This window comes from Lagenorhynchus albirostris, chromosome 9 (assembly GCF_949774975.1).
Source record: "Lagenorhynchus albirostris chromosome 9, mLagAlb1.1, whole genome shotgun sequence".
In the NCBI taxonomy this organism is placed as follows: Eukaryota; Metazoa; Chordata; class Mammalia; order Artiodactyla; family Delphinidae; genus Lagenorhynchus; species Lagenorhynchus albirostris.
The window spans coordinates 8,177,028-8,189,628 of record NC_083103.1 but is presented as its reverse complement, the minus strand read 5'-3'; the positions used below and the strand labels follow the sequence as shown (position 1 = coordinate 8,189,628).

Here is a 12,601-nt window from a genome sequence, read left to right as displayed (position 1 = left end):
GTTTCTGTGGTAGGTCCACTGCCCTGCCAAGGGTTTGATTGGGTGTCCCCCATTTTTGCGCCCCTGGATCCCAAAGGGACACAGTGGTCCCCTTGGCCCAGGAGGGCTACCTTAGCCCGAAGCTGTGCGTCTTGAGCCGCCTCTGAGACTGATGGGAAGCCAGTGGTTACAGGCCAGATCTTCAGGACCCGGTCTGAGAAAGCCCTTAGGAAGCCTAATAGCACCTCCAGCCATTGTGCTCCCACACCTGCTGGGTGCTGCAGCGTGCTGAAGGGGGGCAGGGTCGTAGACTTGTGGGTGAGTGGGAGAGTTTTGGATGTGAGTGAGCCGTCATGCTTGGACCACATCTTCCCCTTGTTCTCAGTGGAGCCACTAAGCTTAAATCTGGTCACCTTTCTGTGTCTCTCTCTTATCCCTAACCAAGTCAGAGGCCGAGGGGCCATTCTTTGTAGCAAAAGCAAGGCTCCTTGTGCTCCCAAAGAGCATTTTCTGTGTCTGAGGGTGTCTTGTCAGATCCTGAGTCCAGATGGGTGGAGGTCTGTCCTGATGTGCACACCGGGCGGGGTGGAGGGGTGGGGGGGTGGTTACAGTCATGGCAGATGATATAATGCACAGAATAGTGGGCTGGGAGGAGGCCTGGCTTTGAGGCCTGGCTTGGCCATTTACTATATGACCTTGAGCAAGTCATTTAGCCTCTCCGGGTCTCAGTTTTCACGATTGTAAAACGAAGGTGGCGATGTGGCAGGAAGAATAATGTCTTCCCCAAGATGTCCGTGCTGCCCTAATCCCTGGAACCTTGTGAATATGTTACCTTCATGGCAAAGGGGACTTTGCAGATGTGATTAAAATTAGGCATGTTGAAATGGGAGGTTATCCCCTGGGCCCAGTGTAATCACATGGGTCCTTAAGGTGGACGGGGAAGGCAGATACTTCGCATCTCAGAGATGCCACCTTGAGGACTCTGCCTGCCTTGGGGCTTTGAAGATGGAGAAAGTTGGCCATGCTCCAAGGAATGCAGTGGCCTCTAGAAGCTGGGAACAGCTCTCAGTTTACAGCCAGCAAGGACATGAGGACCTCAGCCCCAGAGCTGCAAGAAACTGAATTCTGCTAATAGAATCTGCATGAGTGGGAAGCAGATTCTCCCTCAGAGCCCCTGAAAGGGAACATAGCCTACAGATACCTTGATTTTAGTCTGATGAAACCATTCCAGACCTCTGACCTGTAAGACTGTAAAATTATACATTTGTATTGTTCTAAACCACTAAGCTTGTGGTGATTTGTTGTGACAGCAATAAGGAGACAACTGTGTCACTCTCCTGGTGCTGTGAGGCGCTCAGAGGAGAGCTGGCACCAGTGGCTGGATCCTCAACAGACTTGAGCTGAATTGCAACGTGAGGCATTTGCAGCAGGAAGGTGCCCCACGGAGCGTGGGTGGTGTGAGTCGGGGGGTGGCGGGGCTCTCCCTTTGCCGCCTCTGCCCCTCCTCTGCTTGCTTCCTGCCTTAGGTGGTGTGAACCCTGCAGGCAAGTATCCACCCAGCCAGTGGCCCTGAAGTACAGCCCCTGCTCAGCTTCATCAGCCTGGGTGCACCATCAGAGCCTCCCTAGACCGTGATTTTGGAGCTGGCAGCCTGTGGACCGTTGTGCATTCCTGCAGCGGCATCTCCAGAGGTCCCTTTCTGGGCTGGGCACGCCCCCACGCCTCCCACTTGGGCAGCTGCCTGACTCCCAAGCCTGTCTTGGGAAGGATCACTGGGGCCTCATCTTTGGTGCACCTTGAGCCTTTCTCCTGGCCATGACCCCCCTGTGAGGACTGTGGCTTTCCCAAGGCCCATACCATGTCCTGTTGCCTGGCCCCTTCCCCTGAGAGGTTGGGTGGGCCTGGAAGCCTTGTGGCTCTCTAGGGCCTCTGTGCCGTTCCATAAACTCTTCCTCTGTGGCTGAGGTTTCAAAGTCCCTGGGTCCTGGTACGGGGTCTCCTCTCCCTCCACCTGACAGAATCCTAGGGACAGGGGTGTGGGGTCTGGACACGTGCCAAGCCTGTGCAGAGGCATCTGTGCCTTGTCGGTTCTACGGAAAAAGTCCTGAGCTGCTGCCTGTCCCCTTTGTGACTATTTCCAACAGCAGCCTGAACCCAAGCACCAGTGCTGCATATTTCATTATAGGCTTCAGCAGGCAGGACCAGCAGTGCTGGACCATTTCTGGGTTTGCAAATTGGCAGGCAGAGACGTTTATCGTCCGGAGCTATGCTGGTGATTCCTGGCAGATGTGCTGTTGGGTTTTAGACGCTTCAGGATAGAGAATCAAAACCTGAAAATGGTAAAAAGTACCAGGAGAGATGGAATGAGAGTAAGAGAACAGTTATCAACTACTAAATAAATTGGCATGGAAAAGAGTGGGGCAAAAGTTGACCATCCTGGGCTGGATTAAGAGCCAAAGTTTCCCCCTGGGCAGTTCCTTCCCATTCTGCCTGACAAGAGGGGGAGAGTGGGCAGCAGGTAGGAGGACCCCTCATTTACACACCCTGCATAGATTGAGGGTGCAGGTCTGTTCCTCAAGCCCCAGACCCTTGTGTGGGAGGGAGGCATTTACTTGGCGTTGGCAGCCTGCCTGCAGTCCAGCACTGGGCCACAGATGGATTCCTTCTCACTCTCCAGAGTGTGAGTTCTCTGTCCCCGCCATTAATCCCAATCCCAACTCCCCCTGAATGTCCCCCACCCCTCAGACTCCCTATCACAGTAAGGAGTGGGGGTAAGGGTGGAGTTGTCTTATAGTTATTTTAAAAATTTTGTAAAGCCAAATAGAAATCAAGTTTTTGTCATCAACTATCTTAGCTCATTTGGTAATACCAGTGCTACTGACTGAAGATCTGATTGGCAGTTACAGATTGCATTGTTAAAATTGGGAAAAGGAATGAACACTTTGGTAGGCATGGAATCCAAACAGGGTGGCCCTTTGCTTCCTTGAGTTTAGAAGCAACCCCAAGGCTCAGTGACCCAATAAATAATAATTTGTAATGCGGCTGAGACACAGACTTGGCATTTGTAGCGTTGCTGTGAGAGAGCCACTGTGGGCTGTGTGGTGAGCCTGGGCACCAAATGCCCCTGCTCCAGGGCTGGATGTAGCTGATAAAGACATTAGATCACATTCCGCTCCTGTATTGTCACGAACCGAGGGATTTGATTGGAGCTCTGGCACGGCCTTCTCAACTGCTAACAGACCACCTCACTTCACGAAAAAAGGCCCTCCATAGTGAAAAGCTGACAACCAGAGCCCCAGACTGTAACCTCTCTAAATAACAGCATCTTTAGCATCCAAGCCTTGCTACTTTTTAAGTTTTAGTTTTAGATAATTCACAATTTTAATAGAATACACAGAAAGATCCTGTCTACCTTTTACCCGCTTTTACCCTCTGGGTAACATCTTGCATTTGAAACTATAGTACAGAACATTCCAGGATACGTATATATAATCAAGATAAAGAACATTTCCATCTCCATAAGGATTCTCTCCTATTTCCTTTTTACAATCACACCCACCTCCCTGCTGCCCCCTACTCCTCCCTAGCCCTTGGCAACCACTAATCTGTTTTCCATTCTTATCAACTCCTTTCTTAAAAAAACCCAAAAAACCAAACACCCTGATTTTCTCATAACCAGAAGGGCAGGGAGTCCAAAGTTAGGTCCTTGACCCCAAGGGACATGTTCTCCCTGTCGTAAGCGGGACACCAAAGCCCGCTCAGAACCGGGGCTCAGTGGAGAGGGGCGGTGAAGCCCAGGGCTCTGATATTAGCACGGTTCCTGGTCTTCTCCGCCAGGTGATCCTCAATCGCCTGCCACGAGTTCTGGAGCCCGCAGCAGGAATGTTGCCTTGCGTGATTTTAATTTCATCTTCCTGCTTATCTCAATAACACAATCCGCGCTTCAAACTCCAGTGAAAAGAAAACTGAAGTGGCCCCAGGAGACTCTTATCACCCACCACCCGGCACCTTGGGAGCCTGGGAAGATGGAGCCGAGCGAGTGTGCGGGTGGAGGGTGGGTGGGGACCACCTTTCCTTTAACCTACTTCCGCGGCGGCCCCACCGGACTGTGTGCGCCCCTCAGGTGACGGCGCCCGAGGGTATTCCGTTGCTAGGGGCGTTACCAAGGAGGGGCCACGAGGAGGGGCTCTCTTCCGGGAGGAGGGCAACTGGTAACCCGGAAGCGGTCGGCAGTGCGGCGCTGTTTAAAGATGGCGGCGGAGGAACCTCAGCAGCAGAAGCAGGAGCCGCTTGGCAGCGACTCGGAAGGTACCGACCGGGGGAGGGCCGTCCGGCCTGGGCTAGCGGGGGCGATGCTGGATGGCCGGTTCCCGAGGAGAGGCCAGGGGTGGGGCGGCCGGTGGCGAAGCGCGCGGACGGCCCCTTCCTCCGCCACCTCCCCCCCTCCCCCTCACAATGGAAGGAGCCTCTGTCGCGACCCCCGGCCGGGCGGGCGGGCGGGCGGGCGAGCGAGCGGGGCGGGCCCACGGCCTCGGCTCTTCTCCCTCGCTCGCTCCCGGGGCGGGGCCTAGGCCGCCCCGCCCAGCGCCCAGCCCCCTCCGTGCCGGGGCCGGGCGCCGGGCGCCGGGCGCCGGGCTCCCGGGTCCCCAGCTCTCCCGCCCCGGTCCTTGCAGTCAGCCCCGGGCGTCCTCCGGGCCCGGCTGTCCGCCTTCTCCAGAGCCGACCGAGCCCGGAGGGGCGTCGAATTACGCCGGGCTGCGGAGCACAAAGGACTGGGTGGGCCGCTGGGGATGCTGCGGGCGGCCCGGGGTTGTGAGCGGCCGCAGGTGTGTGCCCCTGAGGGCAGCAGCCTTCGTTTCCGGTAGAGCCCCCTCTTCTGGCTTTGCAGCCTCTTTCCGCCTGTCTAGGCATTGTTTTTTTAGACCCCTGAAGAGTTGGACCTTTCAGAATGATCCCACCCTCTTCTTTTCACCCCTGAGTTAGACGCGGGGACTGAGTAGGTCACTAGGGTGGGAGGGACAGCCCTGTTGCGGGGCAGCATAGGGGATGGGTGGAGGCCCAGCTGAGGATCCGGGATGCTCAAGCTCAGAAGGATTGGCCTTAAAAATCATTCCGCACCCACCTCCTATTCTAATCGCACACTCGAGGGACTGAGCTTTCGGAGACCCAGCCCCCTAGAATGGACTTGTTCAGGATCATGTAAGTTAAGAAAGAGCCAGGGCCAGGATTCAGATCTCCTGGCTCCTCACCAGTGGCTGCTCAGAGCGGGGCCCACAGGGTGGACCTGCCCAGCTCACTGATGAGTATTTAACACTGTGCCTCTAAGGTCGCACCTCCTCATGACACTTCAGTGAAGGGGGAAGGTGGTGGTATTAGTCCCTATTCACAGCTGAGGATAAGCCTCTGCAGTGCGGTAGCAGAGGAGGGTTATTGTGGTGAAGAGTGCAGGCTTTGAAATTAGACAAACCTGGGTTTGACCACAGGTCTTAGACCTTGGGCAGATTTCTTCACTGGTCTGCATTTGTTTATCTGTAAAATGGGCACCATTAAGAATACCCAGGATGGCAGGTGGAGGAAGGGTGTGATTGAGCAAAGTGCAGGCTCACAGGAAGCTCTCATCCAGCCCAAGACTCTGCCTCCTCATCTTTCTTTCCTCAGGAGACCCTGCCTGGCTCCAGAGCATTCCCAGGCTGCTGGGAAGTGATGTTAGAAGGCAGGGAAAGGGTTTGTTAGAGCTTTAAGAGTGTACCTTGGGGGTCGTCACCTTGGCCTCCTCACTTTAAAGATGAGAAAACTAAGGCCCAGGAAGGGAAGGGACTTTGCCAAGATCACACAGTTGGGGTGGAGCAGGGTGTGACGCAGGCTTCCAGATTCCAAGTCTGCTTTCCTCGCCTGCTCTTGTCCTCCGCCCAGGCTGCCTGGAGTGGGGATAGCCAGGGCCCTCTGTAATCCTTGGCCTTCTTCCTTCTTCCAGGTGTTAACTGTCTTGCCTACGATGAAGCCATCATGGCTCAGCAGGACCGAATTCAGCAAGAGGTGAGGGGCTGTGGCCAGCGGCCCTACTTTGGGGATGCATAGGGTGGACCTGAGCCCCCTCCTCTCCAGGCTGAGCCGGGTACTAGATACCTTTATGGGGGGCGGTGGTCACTGTGCCACTGGGCTCAGCAGCTCTCATTTAGGTGTTGTGGCTGATAGGTGGGGGTCACTCCGTTCACCTATCAGAACATGATGGATTTCCTGCCCTCTGCAGATTGCTGTGCAGAACCCTCTGGTCTCAGAGCGGCTGGAGCTCTCTGTCCTATACAAAGAGTATGCTGAGGATGACAACATCTATCAACAGAAGATCAAGGTGGGAGCCTGGCTGAGGGGGCAGGGAGAGCTCTCGGGTAGGGACAGGGCGGGAGCGTGCCTGTTTTAGACCTGCTCCTCGCTGGGTCTGGCCTCAGAGAGGGTAGGATGTTGGGGGAGCCCTCTGGTTCACAAGCATGCAGACTCTGGAACCAAAAAGACCTCGATTCAAATCCTGACTGCCACACAGCAGCTGTATCCTCAGCTGCTCCTTCGATGTCTCTGAGCGTGGGGTCTCTGAGTTGTGGGGTCTTCATCTGTGAAATCAGGATGATGAAAGCATCTGCCTACAGGGTGGTTGTGAGGTTGAGGGAGATGATGCCTGTGGGGCCTGGTGCAGGCTGCGGGGAGCTGACGCTTTCAGTGCTCGCAGTGGGGCTGAGAGGGCTGGGGCCGGCTGCGGGATGAGGGTGGCAGCGGGGACACAGTCCTGCATCCTGCTTCCGGGATGTGTGGAGAGGTAGGCAGCAGTGGGGAAAAGGGGCCTACAGACCTTTGTGCAAGGCCCTGCTGCATCACTTACCAAGAGGTAAGTCCTTTAACCACTCACTTCCTTCTCTTTGAGCTGGGAGTTTGAAACGTGACAGTATGTGTAAACTGTCTAATTGGCACAGCCTAAGGGTTTAGTATTTTTTATTTTTAAATTTTATTTACTTATTTATTTATTTTGGGCTGCGTTGGATCTTTGTTGCTGCGCACGGGCTTTCTCTAGTTGCGGCGAACGGGGGCTACTCTTCGTTGAGGTGCGTGGGCTTCTCATTGCGGTGGCTTCTCTTGTTGTGGAGTGTGGGCTCTAGGCAGGCGGGCTTCAGTAGTTGTGGCACGCGGGCTCAGTAGTTGTGGCTCGCGGGCTCTAGAGCGCAGGCTCAGTAGTTGTGGCGCACGGGCTTAGTTGCTCCATGGCATGTGGGATCTTCCCGGACCAGGGCTGGAACCCGTGTCCCCTGCATTGGCAGGCGGGTTCTTAACCACTGCACCACCAGGGATGTCCCGGGTTTAGTAAATATTACTCCTTCCCACTCTCCCCCAAAGATCAGAGATGCTTAGAACCTTCCACCTGAAAGGAGGGACCTTTGGGGTTAGCCATTTCAGGGGCCAGTCAGGCAACCCAGGTGATTGAAGGTGGCCGGGTCAGGGGGTGAACAGCCACGCCACAGCTCGGGTCAGCCAGTAGCAGGCAGTAGAAGCTCATGGGGCGGATGGGAGTGTCCATGCCTGTCACTCCATCGGTGCTTCCAAGACAAGCCAGAGGTTATTTTGCTGTAAAATCTCCAGGCTCCTAATAGTCGGCAGCTTGTTCAGATTTAAAATGTGGGGGCCAGACAGTGCACACAGATCCGCTCTGTGTGGCCTGTGGTCTCCTCTGACTCCTTGCTCAGGGCGTTTATGGTTTACCCAAGAGGCCTATAGAGAGAGGAAAGCACGGGCTCTGGGGCCCAGTAGACCTGGGTTTGAGTCCTGGCTTCACGCCTTCTGTGTGATCTTGGGCAGCACCCTGGGAGGAGGAGGAGGATGGGTACTAGCCCGCCGCAAAGGGCCTGGCAAAGAGTAAGTGCTCAGGACGATTCTGGTCGCTATTCTGGTAGCGGCAGTGATTTGGGCTCTTTGTACACATTTTGCCCCGTTCATTTAACATTTCTGAGCACATACTGTGGGCCAGGCACTGTTTTAGGTGCTGGAGATAGACTGATGACTACAGCTGTCAACTCCCGCCCTCAAGGTGATGGTTCATAGTGGAAAGACAGCCATTAAATGAGAGGTAACCCTAGTGTATGTCAGAGGTGGTAGGTGCTGTGGAGAAAAGTGAAGCGGGACGAGGAGATCAGGAGTGGGAGGGTTTGTGGTTTTATTTTTTTAATTTTTATTTTTTATAAACTTATTTATTTATTTATTGCTGTGTTGGGTCTTTGTTGCTGTGCGCAAGCTTTCTCTAGTTGCTGCAAGTGGGGGCTACTCTTTGTTGCAGTACGTTTGCTTATCATTGTGGTGGCTTCTCTTGTTGCAGAGCATGGTCTCTAGGCATGTGGGCTTCAGTAGTTGTGGGCTTGGGCTCAGTAGTTGTGGCTCACGGGCGGGCTTAGTCGCTCCGCGGCATGTGGGAGCTTCCCGGACCAGGGCTCGAACCCACGTCGCCTGCATTGGCAGGCGGATTCTTAAGCGCTGCGCCACGAAGGAAGTCCCCGGGTTTGTGGTTTTAAATATGGGGGTGTGTGAGTAATGAACTGAGAGGCAAGGGAGCAAGCTGGCGTGGCCGGCTGGGCAGAGCTGGGTGGGGGCCAGTGTGGCTGGAGCAGAGCGGGTAGGAGATGTGGGGGATGGAGCCGAGAAAGGACTCGGAGGGAGCTGAGTATTTAATGGGTTTCTCTGGTCGATGGTGGCCTGGGTGGGGATAGACTGAGCAGTGAGGTGGAGGCAGGGAGACCTGTGCGGAGGCTTGTGCAATAAAACCGGCTGGAGATGGAGGGACAGCCAGGGCGGCTGAGTGGCCCAGGTGAGTAGCGGTTGGATGCGGGCACAGCCGAAAGGGTCTGCTGCTGGGTTGGATGGGGTGTGAGGGTGGAGTCGGCAGTGGCTGGGAGGTTTTGGCTCCGCAGCTGAAAGGTGGAGGGCGGGCAGTTGAGGGGAGGCCGGGAGGAGGTCAGGAGCTGCCTGTTGGCTGGGTCGGTCTGAGGCGGTGGAGGCGATGCAGTTGGGTGTGAGTCGAAGTTGGAGTTGAGGGCCAAGAAGGGGGCGGGTGAAGAGTTACGTTTGAATCCCATGAGCCGTGAGGTCAGGAGAGCGAGTAGAGCTGACGCTGAAGCTGCCCCAGGCCTGAGCAGGTTGTGCTGTTCACAGGGCAGGGGCTGTGGACGGCCTGTGGCGTGGTTGTCTTCTGGCAGGTGACACGTGGGCTCTTGAGGAGGGTGCGCTGTGGTTTGGTGGCCCCGTGACCACCACAGGTTAGATGAGGAGGGGCAGCGGTGAGGTTGGAGGACATGGAGAGGGTGGGCCCGGCAGCACGTGAAGGGAGGACGCAAGTGGGGCGGGTGCATCACCGGCTGGTCTGGGGAGGAGTGGGTTCGACCTTAGGGCTTAGGAGGCCATCCGTGACCTTCACTAGAGTAAAAGCCTGCTGGGATGGAGTTCACAGCAGAAGAGAAATGGAGACAGTGGGCACACATGGCTTCACTAGAAGCCCTAGAGAAATTGGGTGGTAGCTGGAAAGGAGCTCACGGGAAGCAGAGCGTGTTTTTCGAAGGGAGAACTGGTCTTGGATTTATATGCTGATGGGTCTAAACGTGTCGGGAGAGAGAAATTGATGATGCAGGAGGAGAATCCAAGAGAGGGGCGGCTCTGGTGGCCGCCTCAGACTCTCCGAGGATATAGAGAGAGGCCGTGGGTGGGTGTGCTGCGGGGGCCGAGGGGCCTCAGTCGGAGAGGAAGCAGGGTCATCGGGAAGGTGACTGGGGGGGGCTTCAGGAGAACGGAGAAGGTATGAGATAGGAGAAGGGGAGGGGCCCAGGCCGGGGGAGTGAGGCCTGCTTGCCAGACAGCACTGAGGGCCAAACACACACACACACGCACGCACGCATGCATGCACACACGCACACACACACCCTGCTCATAGGAGAGGTTCAGCAGGCGGAAGAAGTTCCATTGAGCTGAGGCGGAAACTGGAAAAGAGCAAACCAGGACCTGTGAGCGGGCGGGTGGAGACTAGACGGGGGTGAGGGAGGCCGTTTCCCACCCTGAGGCTGTGTGGTAGGGGCCTCAGGTGTGGCGCGACGCCCCATACCCTAACTTGCTTGCCCTGGAGCTCTCAGGGTTTGAAAGACTGTTCACTGGAAAAGCTGTGTCGGTCAGGGACCCATTCTCTTGCCTGTTTTTATGAAACAGCAGCCCTTCAGGCCCAGCAGCGTGGCATACCCATTGGCTGGTGACCACTTCGGTGACCCGTGCACCCAGTGTGTCCATGACTCAGTTTCCTGGGGCTTTGGGGGCTCCTGGCAGTGGGTTGCTGAGTGAGCCCCCACCCCAGAGTCAGCAGCCAAGGCTGCCAGGTGGCTGCTTGGAGCTCAGTTGCCACCCGCTCTGGTGTGACCTTTCTTGGGGGGGTTTCCTTGGCCTGCCATGGTTCTGGCCTGATGTTGACGGGCGTGGGGTGGGCTGGGGGCTGCCTCTCCGCAGGACCTCCACAAAAAGTACTCATACATCCGCAAGACCAGGCCTGATGGAAACTGCTTCTATCGAGCTTTCGGATTCTCCCACTTGGAGGCGCTGCTGGATGACAGGAAGGAATTGCAGCGGTGAGGAGGGTGGCCACTTGGGCACAATGGAAGCAGGTAGGGGAGGGTTCTGTGAAGGGCTTGTGGGCCCCCTCCTCCCTCTTGATGACTGGGAGGTGTGCTTCCACCTGAGGCCCAATGACGGGCTGGGCCTCTGCTTGGGGCTTCCGTCAGTGGCCAGTCCCCCACCCCTGGGCTGGTCTCTCTGGGCCCCTGCTCTGCTGGCCTAGGAGCTCATGCCAGCCCCTTTTTCCCTTCCATCCACAGGTTCAAGGCCGTGTCCGCCAAGAGCAAAGAGGACCTGGTGTCCCAGGGCTTCACTGAGTTCACAATTGAGGATTTCCATAACACGGTGAGCCCAGCCACCCGGTCACCCGGTCAGCCAGAGTGGAGGGGGGTGGCCTGGCTGTGGCAGGGTTGACCCATCTCCTCCCTCATCTTGCCCTCTGTCCCCCTCGGGTGGCAGTTCATGGACCTGATCGAGCAGGTGGAGAAGCAGACCTCAGTGGCCGACCTGCTGGCCTCCTTCAACGACCAGAGCACCTCGGACTACCTGGTGGTCTACCTGCGGCTGCTCACCTCGGGCTACCTGCAGCGCGAGAGCAAGTTCTTTGAGCACTTCATCGAGGGTGGCCGGACCGTCAAGGAGTTCTGCCAGCAGGTGCTGCCCCCTCCCCACTCCTCAGACTTGGGCTCTTCTTTTCTCTCGTGCCTCGGGTGGGGAGCCCCGGGCCGGGGTGGGGGGGACGGGGGAGGGGCGCCGAGACGCAGGCTGAGCCGCCCCTGTGCCTCAGGAGGTGGAGCCCATGTGCAAGGAGAGTGACCACATCCACATCATCGCCCTGGCCCAGGCGCTCAGCGTCTCCATCCAGGTGGAGTACATGGACCGCGGCGAGGGTGGCACCACCAACCCCCACATCTTCCCCGAGGGCTCCGAGCCCAAGGTCTACCTTCTCTACCGGCCTGGACACTACGATATCCTCTACAAATAGGGCCGGCCCCGGCCTGCCGCTGCCCTGCCTGCCCTCCCCTCTGCCAGGCGCTAGACATGTACAGAGGTTTTTTTTGTGGTTGTAAATGGTCATACTTCACTCCCCACCCCCTTCCCTGTCATACGACCTTCCGTGTTTTATTAAAGGGGACGCTGGTGGTGAGCCACGTGTGTGCGTGTCCCTGCTCTGCTGCTGCCCACCTGGCTGCTCTGTGTCTGGCTGCCCCCCTTCCCCTCAGGTGGGTTCCTCTCAGCCTTCCACCTGTCCACCCCCAAGCTTCCCCGCCAGGAGCAGTTTTGAGGGGGCTAGGCCTCTTGGGGACCCCTCCTGCTTATTGGGGTTCTGCTTCCTTCCCTTGAGGCTCTGCCCCTTCCCTCTTTAGCTGGCCAGGGGCTTCCATGGGGATGTGGAAGTTCCTCAGAGAGAGACTTGCCCAGGGACCCAGGACCACCAGAGCTTCAAGCTGCCCCCCCATAGGCCCCGCCTCCACCCTGCTGTCCTGGCCAGGGCCTGGGTTGCCTGCCCTCCATCAGGGGTCTGCATGGTGGAGGAGTCCCGGGTGGAGAGGGCCGGCGTGATGGTGGGGCCTGGCTCAGGGCAGGTGGAGGAGCGGGGGCACCCCAGAGCACCCCAGGTGGTGCCAACCAGGCGGGGGAGGGGCAGTCCTCAAGCCTGTGCTTGGTCCTCCATGCCCAGGCCTAGTGGGGCTCGCCAGGCCACCATTCTCTTTGCACCCCTCCCCTCGGCCTGCTGCCTGTGCCTGCTTTGCACCCCCACTGCTTGGGCCGCGGTGTCTGCATCGCCTTCCTTTTTGCCTTCACCTCTTCTCTTCCCCCCCGGCACATGTGGGGTCTCGGCCCCCAGGCTGTGAGCTCCTTGGGGGCAGGCCCTCAATAAATGTGAAGTGCTGCTGCCCACCTCTGCTGTCCGGCCAGTGCCTCCACCTGCCTAGCTCACCAAGAGCTCTCGCCAGCCCCTTTAAGCCAAAGCACCTGTCCACACCTGGGCTGCTTCCCT

At 57.2% G+C, this 12,601-nt stretch overlaps 1 protein-coding gene across 2 annotated transcripts; it reads left to right on the top strand.

Annotated features, from left to right (window-relative positions):
• The first annotated feature begins 4,157 nt into the window (after positions 1 to 4,157).
• On the top strand, positions 4,158 to 12,501 carry OTUB1 (OTU deubiquitinase, ubiquitin aldehyde binding 1). 2 transcript variants are annotated; one of them, XM_060158843.1, is made up of 7 exons: positions 4,158 to 4,287; positions 5,954 to 6,015; positions 6,230 to 6,328; positions 10,495 to 10,613; positions 10,860 to 10,944; positions 11,059 to 11,253; positions 11,387 to 12,501. In XM_060158843.1, exons 1-7 carry the CDS (start codon positions 4,230 to 4,232, stop codon positions 11,582 to 11,584), a joined length of 816 nt encoding a protein of 271 aa, XP_060014826.1. In that variant the 5' UTR covers positions 4,158 to 4,229; the 3' UTR covers positions 11,585 to 12,501. The 2 variants fall into 2 exon arrangements, with proteins under 2 accessions (XP_060014826.1, XP_060014827.1); XM_060158844.1 differs by lacking the exon at positions 4,158 to 4,287 and adding an exon at positions 4,598 to 4,805.
• Positions 12,502 to 12,601: the final 100 nt, after the last annotated feature.

Excerpts from the sequence above, each read along its gene's own strand:
- OTUB1 (XM_060158843.1), top strand. The coding sequence starts at position 4,230 with ATGGCGGCGGAGGAACCTCAGCAGCAGAAGCAGGAGCCGCTTGGCAGC. Across the intron at positions 6,329-10,494 it reads TCTATCAACAGAAGATCAAG|GACCTCCACAAAAAGTACTC; the intron begins GTGGGAGCCTGG and ends GCCTCTCCGCAG. Across the intron at positions 11,254-11,386 it reads TCAAGGAGTTCTGCCAGCAG|GAGGTGGAGCCCATGTGCAA; the intron begins GTGCTGCCCCCT and ends CCTGTGCCTCAG.